Raw genomic sequence first — 19,838 nt, 5'->3', positions numbered from 1 at the left:
GGTATGACACATATAATAAGAACGAGCTGAGTTGAGATAAAAAGAAACGCAGAAGCATGGCTTGACGTTCTGGAATATGAGTTCATACTGCTATTCAACACGCCTCATGATACCTTGACACCCGCAAGACCGTCCCTTTGGATCGTTTTGTTCGTGATGGCATGAACGTTCGACTTCATAGCTATGCGTCTTACGGAGTGCACCTCGTCTGAATATGGATCTTTCTTATATGTCCCCGGATGGCCAATCTTGACACGTGGTACCAAGCTATTGCTAGCCAGTCAATGCTCGTAGAGACCTTGGTGGATGAAATGCCGCGAACCCGACGCTGTTAGAGGCTTAGGAGGGGTGGAAAACGTAGGCTCGATCTGCAAGCCACTAGATGCCAAGCTGTAGGCTTCAGTTAGAATTATACTACGGAGGCCGTCTGATTTGCCGTCGTCAAGGGTGGAGATGCAGCTTTGGCACCAGTGGTCGAGATGAACCGAGGAAAGTTGGAGTTGGAGACCTCGGCCCAAGGAGCATGCTTTGTTTTCTCGTATCTGTAATCTGACTATCAGATAGCCGTTTGGCAGCTATCCCATACGTCCTGGTGGTGCCCCACAGCCGCGTGTCTGGTGATATCATAAGGTTCGAGGTGTCCACAAGCTGACAGCGCAGTCGTGTTCAGCGCGCGTTTGTTCCCCAGACCAGCTCGATAGCGTCGTCAGAGAGCCCGAGATCGGAGTCCCGGATGAACCTTGGAAGCTGTCCGGTCATGTGGCGAGATTCAGCGTGGAAGTACTACGGAACTGCTTCTTTAGACATCCCCAAAGTGAAGGTGGCCGGGTGGGGATGGGTGGTGAAAGGTGGAAGTGGCGGATAAAGGAGGGCATTATTCGCTAATGGCGACAACGTAGGGACCGCACCGACGATGGACCGCTAGCGGGTAGTCTCTCTCCATCGTGACGCGATCAGGAGAGCACTAGTTCCGCCTCGTTTGCAGCCTGGAGCGCGTCTGCCGTCGCAAATACCTCTTCTCTGTCACACAAAGCTACGCACTGGCTGACATCTCTGCCTCCGTGGTCCTCTTTGCCGACGTCTCCAGCGTGAAGCTGTCGCTAGACTCAGCCCTGTCTCCGAAGTCTCCTGTCTAGGTCTAGCAATCTCCCCCACGCGTTTACACGTAAAAGTCTCATAAGAACATCCACGCATCTCATCTTCCAATCATTAGCCCTCAATTACCAATACTCGATGACTTGGCATTGCCCGATTGGTATCCCATCACCCTTGGGGCCAATCGACCGGTTTGCAATTCCTCCAGCAAGCTTGTGCCCTCAAAATCTAGTCGTTCAAGCGGAAACTTAAAAGAAGCGCCGGCAGGTGGACGTTCCGTGGCCCTTCTTCACGTTTCAATTTCTATTCTTGCAGAAAGCAATTGTGCCCCTGGGTTGATCTTCCGCCAGCTTCCACATCTCAACGTTGAGACTGCGTAAAAACGGTCGAAATGAACCAAGAGAGCTCAAACTTGTCAGTCATAAACCCGAATCCCTCTCATCTGGATGGACCCAAGCTTCTACACCAGCTTCTCGATAGCAGTCGCGGGCTGCAGCATTTCGCTATTGACTTTCTTGAGGATGGCGCCAGCAAAAGACAAATCTCTTATCAGTCATTTCATGCCTTAAGTGACGCGCTGGCAAGTAGGCTTCGTTGCTCTCTTTCTCGTCTCAATCAGGAACGCCCTGTAATACCAGTACTCCTGCCACAGTCACCGGAGCTTTACATCACGTTGCTAGCCATACTGAAGGCAGGAGCAGCATTCTGTCCGTTGGGTTTGGATGCCCCCGAAGAGCGCCTAAGCTTCATTCTCGAAGACGTATCAGCGCGTATTGTGATTACCACGCCTGACTTGGAGAGTCATCTGCCTCGTGGCCCCCGGTTAGAAATCCTGATCGTTGACCACGAAATATATCAAAGCCATAGGGACGAAACGCTCTCCAACGACGCAATCCATCCGAATGATTTGGCCTACCTGATGTACACGTCAGGCTCGACAGGGACACCAAAAGCTGTGGCAGTATCTCATCTTGCAGTAACCCAGAGTCTTCTGGCTCATGACAGATACATTCCGCGCTTTTCTCGCTTCCTGCAGTTCGCGGCTCCGACCTTCGACGTATCTGTCTTCGAGATATTCTTTCCTCTTTTCAGGAAAAGCACTATCGTTGGCTGTACTCGAGCCCAAATGCTCAATGACTTACCTAGCGTCATCAACGATATGAATGTGGATGCAGCTGAGCTTACACCTACCGTCGTTTCCAGCCTGCTCCGAGGCCGAGAGAGTGTGCCGGGCCTGAAACTTCTCCTCACTATAGGAGAAATGCTGACCCGTCCCATTGTGAACGAGTATGGTGGTGCCAATGCTCGAAAGAGTATTCTCTGGGGAATGTACGGTCCGACCGAAGCTGCAATTCACTGCACGCTTCAAACGTCTTTCTTGTCCACCTCTAGCGTCGGAAATATCGGAGTGCCTTTGGATACGGTGTCTGTTCTCATAGCAGCCCCGCTCGATGAGGCTTCAATCATGTCCTCCGACGTCCATATACTTCCACTCGGCAGAGTAGGGGAATTGATTGTTGGTGGGCCCCAGCTAGCCATGGGATATCTCAACCGGCCCGACATCACAGCAGCAGCCTTTCTAGACCACCCACAATATGGCCGCTTATACCGCACCGGAGACAAGGCAAAGATCATGCCGGATGGTTCCATCGAATGCTTGGGACGACTTATTTCTGGGCAAGTAAAGTTGCGAGGGCAGCGACTGGAGCTTGGTGAAATAGAACAAGTCATCGCTAGATTGGAGGGCTGCCGAAACGTCTCCGCTCAAATCATCAAGGAGTCTCTCGTAGCTTTCTGCTCGGCAGATCCTTCAAAACTCTCGTCTGAAGACGTGCTCCAAGTCTGTAGTCGTTGGTTGCCGTTGTTCATGGTCCCTAGAGATGTCATCTTACTTTCCACTTTCCCACAACTTCCTTCCGGAAAGGTTGATAAACGGAAGCTCGAGGCGGACTATTCTCTCAAAAATCCCGAGCGCGCATCAAGAGATGATGGCAGTGTAATAGTGGATTGTTGCAAAGACACAGTATTAAGTATCGTTCAGGACGTACTTCACCAGAAAATAGATTTTTCGACTTCTTTCGCTACCATTGGCCTGGACTCCTTACGATCAATTCGAATAGCATCCCAATTGCGAAGAGCTGGATACCGTGTTGATGCTACAGACGTGCTATCCGCACCAGATGTCAAGGCTCTAAAAACACGCGCTACGGAACAACCGTGGATTGAGCCACCAACGTTGCCTAGTCAGTGCAGTGATATATTCAAAGATATAAAAGATCTAGCTTTGGACAAGCCAGAGCTGAAGCAACATCGAGCGCTGATTGCTGATATCATTCCGTGTACGCCGCTACAAGAGGCCATGCTTGCGGAGACTGTTCTTCACTCGGACGCTTATTGCAACTGGATCGAAGTTGAGATGTTAACAACCCATACATTTTCGGAAGTCAAAAGGTTTTTGGTAATTCTTGCGGCGAAAAACGAAATTCTCAGGTCTGGGTTCTGCGGCATCCCTCACTTTGAAACTCCGTACGCACAAGTTATCTGGAAGAGCTTGAACGATGCCCAGATCGAAGAATCTGAGCACTTTACTCGAGGCTATGCTCTTGATAGTTCGAGTTCACTTCTGCGACCACTGAAGGTGCAAGTGAATGTAAAGGGGGAGAAGCCGCGACTTCTATTTCAGATACCACATTATTTGTACGATGGCTGGTCATTCGAATTGATTTTGAAAGATTTAAGCGACCTCTCTTTGTGCAGAAGGAGCCATAGTCGACCCCAATTCCGTGAAGTGGTTCAACGCTATTCGTCACTTCGCGACTCACAACCAAGTAACGATTCTGGAAGATATTGGAAGGATCAGCTAGCCGATTACCAGCCCACGCCTTTCCCGAACCTCAACAGCAAGATCATCGTGGCTGCTTCACTGCAATCTTTCTCTCACAGGTCAAGCGTGAACCAAGATTTGCTCAAAGTCGGAGCAAATGAGCTGCAGATAAATCCCCAAGTGTTCTTCCAAGCTGGTTTAGCATTCATCCTCGGCTCTTATCTAGCCTCCACTGATGTCGTCTTTGGCACAGTAACATCTGGTCGGACTCTTGCTATTACTGGCATTGAGGAGATTCTTGGGCCTTGTATTGCGACTCTTCCGCTCCGGATTTCGGTATCAAAATGCGTGACAGCGAAAAACATCTTGGAGAGCATTCATCAGTCGAATAGAGCTGCAATCAACCATTGCACCACGCCACTCAGGGACATCAAGAGATCATGTGAAATAGACCCAGGGGTTTCACTTTTCGACGTTCTCTTCGTATGGCAGGAATCATTAGAAAGTCATAATCTGAAGAATCTAGCAGTGAAAATCATCGACAGTGTTGACAGACTTGAGTTCAAGCTCACACTAGAGATAACTCCGACTACAAACGGCATTCTTTACCGTGCAAATTACGATCCCTGTTTCATACCTGAATCCCAAATCCGGATTCTGCTATCACAACTTGACGATCTGGTCAACCATCTTATTCGGCATCGAGACACAAACCCTCTACGATTCAGTAGCACCCTTGGCAGTTCAAATCTCTCTATCGCAAACCCACGACCTATCAGACAGCGCATTGACCATGGACCAGCTTACTCTGTGGAAACATGGGCTAAGCATGCACCAAATAGGCCTGCGGTGTCATTTGGCTTAAGGAATCCAGGTCCATCGATGATACTACAAACTATTTCGTACATGAACCTAAATTCACGGGCCAATAAGCTTGCGAGACTACTCCAGGCCAGCGGATTTGGGAACGAAGAATTGATCTGCATATACATGGAGAAGTCCATTGACCTGTATGTCTCTATTCTTGCTGTGTCAAAGCTCGGCATCGGATATGTTCCTATCACCCCGGACACACCCGTAGAACGGACTCTGTGGATACTCCGTGAAGCGGGAGTCAAAGCATGTATCAGTCATTCCTCGTGCTCCGGACGTATCGAATCAGAAGATCAGCATACTGTTCTAAACGTGGATGCTCTTAGCTTTTCCGCTCACTCCGACCAGAACATCGCCATACCATACAAGGGTGGCAATCTCGCATATGCGATCTTCACCTCCGGTAGCACCGGGACACCCAAAGGTGTTCTCATTACCCAAGACAACCTTGCTAGTAACCTCAAAGTACTGTCCAAAATCTATCCGGTACACGATAGCTCGAGACTTCTACAATCATGCTCGCAAGCCTTTGACGTGTCCGTTTTCGAAATATTTTTCACGTGGTACACCGGCATGTGTTTGTGTTCCGCCACGAAGGATGATCTATTCCACGACTTTGAAGGCTCCATCAGACAGTTCAAGGTTACGCATCTGAGCCTTACCCCCACTGTTGCTGCGCTTGTTGATCCAGAAAACGTCCCTGAGGTGCAGTTCCTTGTGACTGCCGGAGAAGCGCTCACTGAGCAAGTGAGGAGGAAATGGGCTGGTAAAGGTCTTTATCAAGGTAATCGCAGTTTTAAATTATTCGTCTTTCGAAGTCTTGCTAAACTTTCTGTGTCGAAGGGTACGGGCCATCCGAGACTACCAACATTTGTACGGTCAATGCCAATGTCGACTCGTATGACGTGATATCCAACATCGGTCCTCCTTTCTGCAATACTTCAGCCTTCGTCTTGGACGCTACCGGGAATGCGCTAGTCCTGCGAGGGGGTGTAGGCGAATTATGTTTTGGCGGTGACCAAGTTTTTCGTGGTTATCTCAACCTGCCAGATGTAACGGCCGCTAAAATATTCGAGCATCCTGAGTATGGTCGACTGTACCGTAGTGGAGACCTTGGTCGACTTTTACCTAGCGATGAGATACTATTCGTTGGACGATCTGATGACCAGGTCAAAATCAGGGGACAACGAGTTGAGCTTGGAGAGATAAGCTCTAGTATCCTAGATTCGGAGTCTGTACACGACACAGTGAGTGTCTTGTACGAGAATGAAGATCGAGTACAGGCCCTTGTCGCGTTCTGGATACCCAGAGGACTGGCATCTCATGATTTTTCCGTGCTTCCAGATCCTATCGATGAGCATTTGGCCGCTGTCATCTCTGCTACCTTCGAACGATTGGACTCTAAATTGCCGTCATACATGATTCCAGCACACCTGATACCAGTAACGAGAATTCCAATGACCCACCAATCGAAAGTAGACAAACGCAAACTTCTTGCGGCGTTTCAAAATCTGGCCTCAGAGTACCTGGATCAAGTCGGGCAACACTCTTCCAAAGCATCCGACGGCGGAGAGTGGTCTGCTTTCGAACGTCAACTAGTGGATTTGCTTAGTTCCGTGGTGAAGATAGACTCCTCTCGAATAAGACGGAATACGTCGTTCTTCAGTCTCGGATTGGACTCTATCTCCGCAATATCACTCTCTCGCCAGATCGGAGAGGCTGGACTCGCACACGTATCGGTTTCTCGCATCCTTCAAAATCCGAGCATATCACGTCTGGCTAGTAGCATCACTGCGGACAAAACCGAAGGCAAGACCTTTCAACGGATCGCAATTCGAAATCTGCATACCATATTCGACGACGAGTTCAAGTCTAGTATTTGCACTCAGTTCCAAGAGCACGGAGAGCAAGTTGAGAGGATCCTGCCTTGTACGCCTTTGCAGCAAGCAATGCTATCAGCCCGCGACTCGTCAGATTCATCTGCATATTTCAACAAAATGGTGTTTGAAATCACTGGCGAAGAGTCCCTTTTGCGCAACTGCTGGCAGACCATGACTCAAAGACATTCAATTCTACGAACGTGCTTTGTAGCGACCGAAGAATCAGAATATGCATATGCCCAAATCGTACTCTCTCCCAAGGACATTGCCTGGGATGACGTCGATATTCAGTCCGAGAACTTGCAGCAACGTATAGAGCAATACATTGCGGACATTTCTCCTTCTCTAGTATCGCCATACAAGCCTCCTATACGCTTGGCTTTCTTCAAATCTGGGTCGGCCAGTCATTTACTATTCTACTGTCACCATGCCATGTATGACGGGGCAGCAATATCATACCTCTTGAGCGAGATCGAACAGCTTTATCAAGGCTCAGAATTACCAGCACCAGTATCATACGAACCTTACCTAGAGGAATTGGTGTCGCTTGATGCCGAGAATGCAGAACTCTTCTGGTCTGAAAAATTGCGGGACTACGAACCCTCAGCGTTCCCTAACCTCACTGCAAAACCAACTTCATCGATGGAGATCTCTAGTCATGGAGGAAGCGTCTCGAGAAATCTGACGATCAAACTTGACGCCGTACTTGGAGAATGTCAACGGAGGTCGCTCTCTCTTCTTGCAATGATGCAATCAGTGTGGACGAAGCTTCTTCACTATTACCTTGGAGAGACCGACATTTGTTTTGGCAATGTTGTCAGTGGGCGCACGCTTCCAGTACCTGGATTAGAGCGACTCGTGGCGCCATGTTTCAATACGATACCTGTCCGGGTAGACCTTACGTCTATAAGCTCAAATGAAGAGCTAGCGCAGACTCTCCAGGACTTCAATGTAGGCTCTCTACCAGTCCAATTGGCCGCCCTTCGAAGAATCCAGTCGAAGGCTTGCCCGGAGGGCGGCAGGCTCTTTGATAGTCTTTTCATTTTACAGCATGCACGACAGGAACTCGACCATAACTTGTGGGCTCTGAAAGAGGATGTTAGTAGGATGGACATACCCTTAGTCTGTGAAATCACGCCTAGTCCGGACATAGACGCCATCGAGTTGACACTGCACTATCATCAAAACATCGCTGGAAAGGCCGAAGCTGAGTCGATTGCTGAAGTATTCGATCACGTTTTGCGCTCATGCTTGTTTGATCCCTTGCTTTCAGCTATTCAAACCAGTGGGATTCCTCCACGATTGCTTTCCATATGTAATGAGGACTACATAACCCTACAGCCTCCCGATGGTCCCTTGCTCATTTCCGCCTTCCAACGGAACGCTGTGCTCCACCCCCACAAACCCGCACTATATTTCCTGCATGGAAGTGGCGAGAAAACAGTATGGTCGTTCAGGAGGCTTGATGAAGTCTCTAACAGGATTTCGCATGCTCTATTGGCTCGAGGAGTCCAAGTTGAAGACGTCATTCCCATACATCTGCCTAAAAGTCCAGAATTCTACGCTGGCGTTCTCGGCATTCTGAAGGCAGGAGCGGCGTTTGCACCCTTCGATCCGAAGCTCCCCGATGAGCGCAAAAGATTCATGTTTGCGGAGCTAGGTTCATCAGTCGTATTGGACACAGCTGATATGGCCTCTAGCTGGTGTAAAGGAGCACAGGTTGTAGATGCGACAGAAGCATATCGCTTCAGTAACCGCACTCCTCAAGTATTGGGCGTGAAGCCGTCTAGTCTAGCTTACTGTCTATACACATCTGGGTCTACTGGGCGACCCAAGGCAGTAGCCGTCGAACATCGCAACCCTATTCAAACCATTGAGAGCTCCAGGCGACTCATACCTTGGAACTCGCAGTCAAAGCTTCTACAGTACGCAGCCACGACCTTCGACATGTGCTACTACGATTGTTTCCTGGCATGGTCCTTCGGGTTCTGTCTATGCGCCGCAGACCAATCTGCTATGCTGAACGATCTTCCGAAGGTTATCAACACGATGGGCATCTCGCTACTGGACCTTACTCCAACCATGGCTGCGACTATCTCAAAACCCGATGTACCTTCCGTCGAGTTCTTATTTTGTATTGGTGAGGCAATGCTACCTAATATCATCAATCAGTGGAATAGCCAATGCGTCAATTCATACGGTCCAACGGAAGCAGCGTTCTGCTGCACCATCTTTCCCACCAGGCCGGACATCAAGCCAAGTGTCATCGGAAAACCATTTACAACAACGTCCTTCACGGTTGTCTCGAAGGATGGCCAAACCATAGTGCCCGTATTGGGCGTTGGAGAGCTTCACATAGGCGGTTCTCAAGTAGCTCGAGAATATTATGCAAACGAAGAACTCACAAATTCAAGATTCATTGATCTCAGTGGACGGCGTCTTTATAAGACGGGCGATATGGTTCGAATGCTAGCGGACGGCAATTTCGAATTCCTCGGACGCTCCGATGATCAAGTCAAGATAAGAGGGCTTCGCGTCGAGCTTAGTGAGATTAGTCAAGTTATCAAAAACTCACACAAGGATATCAAGGCTGTCAATACGCAAATACTGCGCAAGTCGAAGGATGCAAAAGATCAACTAGTTGTGTTCATGGTCACGAGGAGACGAAAGGACGATTCGGATAGCGTCATCAAACAGGCTGCACGTTCAGCAGCGACTGAAAAATTGCCCGCTTACATGGTCCCAAACTTTTTGATACCAATTCCCGATATTCCACTGTCTTCAGCGGGAAAGATTGACAAGAGTATGCTTACAGATATCTTCCGAGGTCACGCGGATGCCGGCTTAGTGCCAATAGGCGACGAAATGGACAATGAAGCTGACTGGACTGCATTGCAGAAGGAGATCAGAAGCATATTCTCCATCCTATCCCGCACTCCTAAAGACACTATCAGACTTCGCACAACAATTTATCACCTCGGACTGGACAGCATCAGTGCCGTACAGGTTGCGGCGAGACTACGAAGGAAAAACTTCCGAGTATCCGCCAGTGACGTCCTCGAGAATCCAAACTGTGTTGACCTGGCAAGCAAGGTTGAAACCTTAACTAAATCTCCAAGGGTAGAACAGAGCGCCGATGGATTTGACGCTCTGGAGCAGTCCCTCCGACCACTTGTCTGCAATTCATACGGTCCGCGATCGGAAACCATTGAGTCCATTCGTCCTTGCACCCCTCTCCAACAAGGCATGATTGCCAAATTCATTCAGTCAGGCGGCGCTATGTACTTCAATTATCTGCAACTCCAACTTGACAAGGGAGTGGATGTCTCTCGGCTTCGTTCCGCCTGGTCCGCAACAATGCAAAAGCATATCATGCTACGCACAGGCTTTGCCCACGTTGATGACCAAATTCACCCTTTTGTCATGGTCCACTACTTCGGAGCTGGAATGAGTATCCCTTGGGATGCAAATGAGCACTATTCGGACGATGTGCACGAGATCGACCAATGGCTACATCATGTCTCCATTCAAGTACTGAAAAATCTCCACAAGCTTCCGTGGCGGTTAAGAATCGCATCTAGCAGCGATCGAGTCACTATGGACCTAGCAATATTCCATGCCCTGTACGATGCACACAGTCTTAACCTCATTCTTGGAGATGTTTCTGCTGCTTATCGTGGTCTTCCTACCTCTCCGACAAGCTCTCTAGATGCAGTACTTGGATCTATCCTACGCAATAGGGATGACGAAGCCTTCCTATTTTGGAGGGAGAGAACTAAAGAAGTAAATCCATCACATTTCCCGAACCTTTCTCCCCTTACAATTAAAAATGCGCCGCCCCAAATCCTGTCGAAGACCAGCTCTCGGAGCATGAGTGACCTTGAATATGGTTGTCGCGCCAGAGGCATTACTATGCAAGCTGCTGGACAAGCTGCCTGGGCTTTGGTCTTGGCCGCATACACAGGCGACCCCAATGTTACATTTGGCACTGTTCTTTCGGGCCGTACGATCGAAGATTCGGAGACCGTTGCTTTTCCGACTATCACAACCGTGCCCGTGACGTATCTCACCGATAAAGAGAACGATACACTTCTGAAGGAGATAATGGAATTCAGTTCTTCGGTCCAGAAGCACCAATTCACTCCTCTAATCGAGATACAGCGCATTGCTGGCTTTCCTGACCAGCCACTATTCGATACCATCTTCGCCTTTCAGAAGGTTTCCAATCAAGACGCTACGTCTCGGCCATGGAAGGTCACTCGGGAAAAGGCCTCGGATAATGTGAGTACAACCCCAAAATCAGTCTCCAATGGTAATTCTAACGAGTTAGTACTCGATATCTATCGAAATGGAGCCTGCCGCCACTACACTCGAACTTCGCATCACGTTCTCTTCTTACACGATCCCAGTAGAGCAAGCCTCTCTGATTCTTGACCAGCTAGACGCGTTCCTCGGCAACCTAGTGCTACCTCCAAGCAAGGTGTCCCAGCGAACCGAACCGCATGATACCCTGCTGTACTCTATCACACCTGCGAAGGAGCCTTGTATTTCCTCGGAGATCAAACTTCTTCACGAATTTGTTGAGACCAATGCTAAGAAGCAGCCGCGGAAGATAGCCTTTGAATTCGTTCGGGCCTTCCAATCAGGAGAAGCTGTTGGCCAGTGTTGGACTTACGCGGAACTCGATATGGAAGGAGACAAGATTGCCAGCTTACTCCAGATGTATGGTGTAAAGCCAGGCGGTATGGTCGCTACATGCTTCGATAAGTGTCCCGAAGCATCCTTCGCGTTGCTCGGTGTACTCAAAGCAGGATGCGCATTCGTGGCACTCGATCCAAGCGCACCTACAGCACGAAAAGAGTTTATTCTCAAGGACTCCGGGGCAGACTTACTGCTTACTATGAGTGCCCAATCAATGGATCTCGGGAGCCGAGTCGATGTCCCCGTTGTGAATCTCGACGATCAAATCACTAGACCTACAGTGACAACCAAAATCAAACTGGAACGCCCAATCACTGGCCAGGATACTAGCTACTGCCTGTACACATCGGGTACTACCGGTACACCAAAAGGCTGCGAGATAACGCATGAGAACGCAGTTCAGGCTATGCTCGCATTCCAGCGCCTTTTCGCAGGCCATTGGGACTCAAAGTCTCGTTGGCTCCAATTCGCATCATTCCACTTCGATGTCTCGGTATTGGAGCAATACTGGAGTTGGTCTGTTGGAATCCGTGTCGTTTCTGCGCCTCGTGATCTCATCTTCGAAGACATTGCGGCTGCCATCAGAGGTCTCAATATTACGCACATCGACCTCACTCCAAGTCTCGCTAGTATCATCCATCCTGACGATGTTCCAAGCCTCTGCAAAGGCGTATTCATCACGGGCGGAGAGCAGCTTAAGCAAGAGATCCTTGACGTATGGGGTCCAAAAGGTGTCATATACAATGGATATGGACCGACAGAAGCCACTATCGGTGTTACCATGTTCCCCAGGGTCCCCGAAAACGGAAAGACTTCCAATATTGGCCCTCAATTCGATAATGTTGGGTCCTATGTCCTCAAGTCAAATACTGATATTCCCGTTCTTCGTGGAGCCATTGGAGAATTGTGTGTGTCGGGAAAATTGGTGGGAAAAGGATACCTGAATCGAGTCGATCTGACCAAGGAGCGCTTCCCGTGGCTCGACAGATTTGGCGAGCGTGTTTATCGGACTGGGGATTTAGTCCGCATCTTGCACGACAACTCTTTCTCTTTCTGCGGCCGAGCGGATGACCAAGTGAAATTACGCGGGCAAAGACTGGAAATTGGAGAGATCAATTCCGTCATTAAGCAGGCTTCAGAAACGATACTCGATGTAGCCACCCTTGTCTTGAAGCATCCAAAACAACAGAAAGAGCAACTTGTCACCTTTGTATCCACAAAGTTGTTGTCTAAGTCCCGAAAGGAATCTGCCATTTCGATTGACAGCTGTGCAGAGTTGAAACCTGCCAAAGAGGCTTGCTTAGACAAGCTGCCTGGATACATGGTTCCCACTCACTTCGTTCCAATTACCTCGATGCCGTTATCCGCGACCAACAAAGCGGACGCAAAGCAGCTTCGTGAGCTCTACAATTCCCTTGCTACGGATGATCTTCAGCTTCTCTCGAGCTTGTCATGGGATCAAGACGAAAAGTGGTCAACCACCGAGCGTCGCATTAGAGATGTTGTGAGGGACTTTGCCAATACTGATCCAAACGCAATCCGTAAATCATCAAGCATCTTTGAGCTTGGCCTCGACTCGATCTCAGTAATCGGATTTGCTAAGAAGTTGAAGGAAGCTGGTTTTACCAACGCACAAGCATCTTTGGTGATGAAAAGTAAGCGCTTCATATTTCATAGACATAGCACGCACTGACCTCCGCAAATTAGATGCATCCATAAGTCGGCTTGCAAAGGCCCTGACAAGCAGAGATGATGATAGCTCTCGTGAACTCGCCGCAACCATCGAGGCTCGTCAAACAATGGCAGCGATTCAACACCGACAACGGAGCACCGTTGTGGACGCTCTCAAGATCAGCTCAAGTAATGTCGAATCTATTTCCCCGTGCACGCCGCTACAAGAAGGCATGATTGCGAGGTCGCTCGAAAGCGAGCAGCCGTTGTACTTCGCGTCCTTCCAGCTTCACCTCTCGAATATGGTTGACGAGTTAAAACTGCGCTCCGCTTGGGAAAAGGGTTTCGCATCGACACAAATCCTACGAACGTGCTTTGCGAATACTGGGGACGGCTTTTTGCAGGTGGCTCTTCGCAAAATTACTCTTCCGTGGGAAGAAATCTCGATCTCTAGCTCCACTGAAATTGACCAGCATCTTGCTCTTCGGAAAGAAAGGTGGTGGAAAGAGAACAGGGTTGTTCTCCGAAAGCCTTTCGAATTAGTGTTGGTGAGGTCGCCTGGTCGGGTGGTCCTCGCTTTGCACATATTCCACGCACTGTACGATGGAAGCAGCTTGCCTATGCTATTAGCCGCCGTCTTGAAAGAGTACCCAAACACTGGAAACGTTTCTTATGGACCGCCGTTCCAATCTGTTCTTCCCTTTGGGCCCCTTAGGAGAAACGAAGGTGCTCAAGGCTTTTGGACCAAAAAATTTGCAGCAGCACACTACAGGCCATTCCCATCCCTAGCTGCAACGACACAGACGAAAGATGTTGTAGTCACTAGAAAGCTAAAGGGGCTTGAACATTACGAAACCATCAGGCGGAAGCTTCAGGTTACGCATCAAGCAATTGCACAAGCTTGTTGGACAGCGGTCATGCAGATTCACGTCAAAAGTGCGGTCACGCTGGGCATGGTGGTCTCTGGAAGATCAATCGACTCTGAGGGCGCGGAAAACACGATCGGACCTTTATTCAACACTATTCCGTTCCACATTCGGATTGAAAGACCAGACACATGGGCGACTCTAGTCACGAGATGCCATGATTTCAACACCGCGGCTATAGCATTTCAGCATACTCCATTGAGGGACATTATGAAATGGAACAAACGAACTTCGAAAGAACCCCTCTTTGATACACTATTCGTTTATCAACGAGCTGATGGGGATAGCAGTACTTGGGCTCATAACGACCTTTGGAATTTGGTTGATGATGGCTCTACAGCCGACTATCCGCTTGCTTTTGAGGTGGATCAGAGTCAAGACGGGTCTTTGAAACTTACAATAGTTGCCCAAGGCCATGTCCTCGACCACTCGAGTTCCTCCAAGTTGCTTGATGAGTTTGAAACTACCCTGAGCTCGCTTCTTAAAGATGCGGAGTCCTTAGTAGCAGGTACTTGTGGCGACATCTTCGACTCTTCCGACACTGCTCTCTATCCACTCCCGACCGATAAGTCTCCGGATCCATCTTCAAATCCGAATACAGATTATGACTGGGGACCACAAGCGTCCACAATTCGAGCCGAGATAGCAACGCTGGCTGGCATCGATACGGCTGAAATCAACGAGCGGACTTCGATCTTCGAACTGGGACTCGATAGTATTGATGCTATCAAGCTATCCTCCAGGCTGAAAAGGCGTCAAATAGACATTCCAGTCAGTTCGATCATGCGAAATCTAACAATCTCGAAGATTACACAACAAATTACAAGCGAGCCGAGCAATGAGGCCTCAGTACATCCAGATGACATACAACGTCAACTGCGAACACTGGACGAGATCTTCCGGAAGAGCAGCCACGGGCAACAAGCAGTCGACCATGTGCTTCCGGTGACTCCATTGCAAGAAGGTATGGTCGCGGAAATGATATCTTCCGACTTTACCAGGTATTTCAATCACGATACTCTGAAGTTAGGCGGCAATGTCGACATCTTGAAGCTCCGAGATGCTTGGAACAACGTCTATCAACAATCTCCAATTCTTCGAACCTCATTCATGGAGATAGACGACCCAGCTTTAGATTTTTCGTTCGCTCAGATCGCCTCACGATCTCCTGCACTGCCTTGGAATGAGATTGAACTCGGGAACGAAGATCAAATAACGCAGCTCATAGATGACATTCGGAAAACAGCTGCTCGCTCGAAACCTACGAATCTTTTCCAAATCCATTTCGTAAAGTGCCCAGGGGCCTCTTACCTTATCTTATCTCTCGCGCATGCATTATACGATGGATGGTCGCTCACCCTCTTGCATGAAGATGTTCGAAGGGCGTATTTCGGTCTATACAAAAGCCGACCCTCATATCATAAGGTTCTGGAACAGACTTTGAATGCGTCGGGTCCTGAGGCAAACACATTTTGGCAAAACTATCTCTCTGGTGCCGAGTCGATAACGTTCCCACGAAATAGGTCCCCGGAAAGCCAATCGGATCAGCAGCACCGACTAGAACGCGTGAGCGAGATTCCACTTTCTCAGTTGATGTCCTTCAGCAAGAAGTACGGAATGACTCTGCAGACAATCGGACAGACCGTCTGGTCATTAATTCTTGCCTCATATCTACACACTCTCGAAGTAGTCTTCGGGTCCATCTTATCGGGGAGGGACAGCGAGCTGACGACGAACGTCATGTTTCCAACGATGAATACCGTCGCCATTCGCGTGTTTCTCCATGGAAGTCGACTTGAGCTGCTTCGGGATGTGCAAGACAACTTTGCGCGTATTCGACAATACCAACATTTCCCCTTGCGCATCGCTCAAAGGTTTGCTGCTTCGCCAGGGAAAGCCGTTTTGGACACTCTCTTCATTTACCAAAGGAGCCCCGAAGCCTCCCTAGACACGCAGGAGCCGCTGTACGAATCAGTTGGCGGTTTATCTGATGTCGAATATCCAGTTTGTACCGAGATGGAGATCGTGGAGAATCATCTGATTTGGCGCTGCGCTACCCACGATGCAGCTCTTGACCAAGAGGGTACTGCGGAGTTGATCGACCGGTTTGATATGGTATTGAAGAATATTATGGAACATCCTGACGGGCCGGTTATCAACATCAAGAGTAACGAGACTAGCATCTGCGGGCTACCACCGTACGAAGACCAAGCAGAATCGCCCAGCATGCCTCATCATCCAGAAGATGAAAAACCATCAGACATCACGTCTTCCGCATGGTCCCCCACCGAGTTGAGTATTCGCGACGTGCTCTCAGCGGTGTCGAAGATACCTAAAGACGAGGTCTCGAAATTCATAACCATGTTCCATCTCGGTCTCGACTCAATCAGTGCCATCAAAGTGTCTTCTCTTCTCCGGAAACGATCTGTGAATTTGAGTGTAGGCGACATGCTTCGGGCAGCCACAGTGGAGAAAATGGCACAACTAGCCGATCAAGGGAAGCCGGATGCACCATTATCAACCTCCGACACGGAAGCTCTAATTTCTGCGTCCTTGGAAAAGCAAAACATACCTGCACTACTATCTCAAGCTGGCGTCTCTTCTGATAGCTTCGAAAAGATCCTCCCCGCTTCGGCTGGGCAGATATACATGCTCTGTAACTGGGTGAACACCCGCGGTACGCTGTTTTATCCGGAGTTTCAATATCGCACTTTACCGTCCCTCAAAATAGATATCCTACGTCGAGCATGGGATGAACTGGTCGCTCGTAATCCTCTGCTCCGTACTTGCTTCTTTGCCACAAGAGATCCGGAGACTCCATTCCTACAAGGCGTACTCCGAAACGTGACCAATTCATTCCACGATGTCTCCAACATTGAAGAAGCTAGAAGGACCCGCTTTATCGAAGAAAACAGCACCCGTCAGCCTTATGTGTTTCTCTTCGCTCGGCAATCTGCGAGCCACTGGCTTCTAACTCTCAAAATCCACCATGCTCTGTACGACGGGGTGAGCCTACCGATATTGATACACCAGCTTCAGGACCTTTGCAATAGCTTTGCAGCGCAGGTTCCCCAGATTTCCGCATTCACAAAAGCACTGGCTATCAATTCGACCAAGGATGCTCGCGAGACACGTCGGTCCTTTTGGACTTCGTATCTGGAAGGCGCCTCGTATAGACATCTCGCGCAACCCAGTAGCGCAGTCTCGTCTCGAGTAGAGGTCTTCAATCCCAGCGTAATCGAGGACGTCGGAGCCTTAGAGAGCGTGTCTAGGCAAAGTGGGCTTAGCATCCAATCACTATTCTTGGCGGCATATGGCAGGTTGTATTCAGCTCTTCTCCCTATCGCTTCAGACCTCAAGGACGAAGACGTCGTGATTGGAATTTACCTCGCAAATCGATCGCATGCAATCGAAGGCCTCTCCGATGTCGCCGCGCCGATAGTGAACCTGGTGCCTCTACGGATCAAGACGCCACAGTCCACAAGTCTTCAGGACTCTGCCGCGCAGATACAGCGTGATCTTCAAGATATCGGTAGCTTAGAGAATTCAGCGGTGGCGCTGTGGGAGATTTCGACGTGGACTGGAGTTAAGATTGATACCTTTCTCAACTTTCTAAAGTTGCCTAAGGCGGACACCGAATCTATCAAACAAACTCTGGAGATTCAAGAAGCCAATGGAGGGGAGGAAGCGTGGAGTAGGACGGTAGACCAAGCGGGGATGGAGAAGGAGTTCGTCGCCGCAACAGAAATCCAAGACAATATGGTCAGGGAATCGTACTTGGTGGGTCTTGAATCTGCTCGAGAAGACATCTATTTGCTGACATTAGATTTTAGCACACGATTGATGTAGAAGCTACGATTAAGAATGGCTCGTTGGATGTGGGCGTGTTTTGTCCGGTAGAGATGTTGGGTCTAGAGAGTGCAGAGAAATTGATTTTAGACCTGAAGAGAGAGCTCACGAGTTTCCTTTCGTAATTGTTTTTGCTAGCGTTTGTATGGAGTTAAGCTATGTCTGTACTAGAGCGAGCACTTTGTGTTGCATTGCCTTAGACCGTCTTTATTTGTTCCGTTAGTAAAACTTTCCCCTCGTCGAAAATATGCTCGAATAGTAGTATAATACCCTGTATTTGTGATGCTAACCTGTGTAAATGCTCATCTAAACGCGCCCTACAAACCTCATGTTCCACCTTTTTACCCTAAACAAGTTCGCTTGCAAATGTCTTCGCTCATCATCATCGCCTAAGCCTTCAGTCGCGTCCCTTGTAAATCCTCGTGCGCGTCCTTGAGTAGAAAGCTGTCAAATATTAGCCTTCCGTCATGTACTCTCATGAAGAATCTACTTACTTGTACCACCAAATCGTAGGCCCAACAGTCCCCAGATGCCACAAGCTATGCGCATCAACCATGCCCCACCAGGGCGGGAAGTCCAACAGCTCCAAACTCATCGCCATGACTATCCACGCAACGATCAACCCTGGCCACATCGCCCACGTCCTATTCAACTTCTTGTACTGATTGTAACTGAACCAACTCCACATCAAGTTCTGCACGATCCCCACCGCCACGTTCGCTGCCATATTGTACGTGTAATCCCAACTCCACAGCGAGAGATACAAGACATGTGCAGAGTAGAGCGAGAGACATAGCAGTGTCCAGGCCCTCAACACACTCTGCTTGACCGCGTCGCGCTTATCCAGGCGGAATATGCGGATTGGCGCGTAGTACAGCCCGTACATGACGCTAGCGCCCGCAGCGAAGTAGTCCATCTTCTCCGTGAAAGCAAAATCGCGTGTGTGGAACAGCATGCTGAATGTCCAGCTCGCCAGCCCAAAGTACCCGAATAGCAGGTAGTATTTACGCAGGGCGTAGGAGGCGGGGACTTCGCTGCGGAGTCGGGAGATGCCGTAGTCGTGGGCGAGGTAGTTGAAGAGGGAGAAGATGACGCTGAAGGGTTCCTGCATGCCTAGGAAGCGGTAGAACGGCCATTTTCCGTGGAATTGGTAGATCGGCTGCATGTAGGGAGGGTCGCGCGCGAGCCGTATGTCGGTCACGACGTGCTGGCATGTGTAGTCGCATTCGGACGGGCAGTCCCAGAGTAGGAGCCGGTGGTGGAGAGCTGGAAGGTCGCCGGGTCAGCGCCAGGTCGATCCCTATGATGCGGCAGCTGGAGACTCACATATGGGCGTCGGGTTATCTCCGCAATTGGCTTCTTTGCAGACCTGTAGAACCTGTGTGAGCGCGTGCTGGGCCCGAAGGGAGGTAGTATCTCACCTTCACACATTCTTTGAACTCGGGCAGCCTATCACCGAGGGAGGCTTGGGAGAAGCCAAAAAATGAGCAGGCCGCAGTGAGAGCAATTAAATGCCATTTTTGGTGTGAACGTAGCCTCATCTTCGTAGCTAGAGTATCTCCATGAAGCTCGAGAGGGTGTGTTGTTTCAGGGTTCGTCTCTCCCGCTTCCGCTCCGCAATGTCTTGGCACCACCCCAACTTGGTCACCTCAAACATAAATTTCCGGCTGCAAGGGGCTCGCTGGTACTAAAGTTTGCTGGTTCCGTTTGAAGACCTATAATTTTTTGCTCGATCAAACATTTTAGCTCTTCGATGTTTGGGTATAGTAATAGTCTTGTCTTGTAACTCCTGGCGGTCACTGACGGATCTTATCCATTCACGAACGTTAAAGAGCTCAATTTTGATAAGTTTAGTGCTTCTGGAGATTGTTCCTAATAAGAAACTTGTGTGACTTGGTCCTGAATTCCCCGTATTGTCTGAAGTACCACGGTGATGGCTCGTGCCCCGTTGAATTGCACCAATGATCAAAAGTTTATCATCAAACCATCCCAAACGCAAGGCTGATGTTCTGGCATGAT

At 49.3% G+C, this 19,838-nt stretch overlaps 2 protein-coding genes across 2 annotated transcripts; one reads left to right on the top strand and one right to left on the bottom strand.

Annotated features, from left to right (window-relative positions):
• Nucleotides 1–1,480: 1,480 nt before the first annotated feature.
• Nucleotides 1,481–18,087, top strand: BDZ99DRAFT_410194 (uncharacterized protein). The gene is made up of 5 exons (XM_033716572.1): nucleotides 1,481–5,576; nucleotides 5,636–10,953; nucleotides 11,003–13,028; nucleotides 13,081–17,750; nucleotides 17,804–18,087. Exons 1-5 carry the CDS (start codon nucleotides 1,487–1,489, stop codon nucleotides 17,942–17,944), a joined length of 16,245 nt encoding a protein of 5,414 aa, XP_033580933.1. The 5' UTR covers nucleotides 1,481–1,486; the 3' UTR covers nucleotides 17,945–18,087.
• A 121-nt stretch (nucleotides 18,088–18,208) lies between these two features.
• On the bottom strand, nucleotides 18,209–19,360 carry BDZ99DRAFT_516592 (Mn2+ homeostasis protein-like protein Per1; the record flags this gene model as incomplete). The annotated part of the gene is made up of 4 exons (XM_033725086.1): nucleotides 18,209–18,263; nucleotides 18,314–19,085; nucleotides 19,146–19,188; nucleotides 19,241–19,360. 4 exons carry the CDS (start codon nucleotides 19,358–19,360, stop codon nucleotides 18,209–18,211), a joined length of 990 nt encoding a protein of 329 aa, XP_033580932.1.
• Between the last annotated feature and the right edge of the window lie 478 nt (nucleotides 19,361–19,838).

This window comes from Mytilinidion resinicola (assembly GCF_010093595.1).
Source record: "Mytilinidion resinicola strain CBS 304.34 unplaced genomic scaffold BDZ99scaffold_4, whole genome shotgun sequence".
Taxonomy (NCBI): Eukaryota; Fungi; Ascomycota; class Dothideomycetes; order Mytilinidiales; family Mytilinidiaceae; genus Mytilinidion; species Mytilinidion resinicola.
Note: the sequence above shows the minus strand (reverse complement) of the source record. Positions and strands in the feature narration are given on the sequence as shown.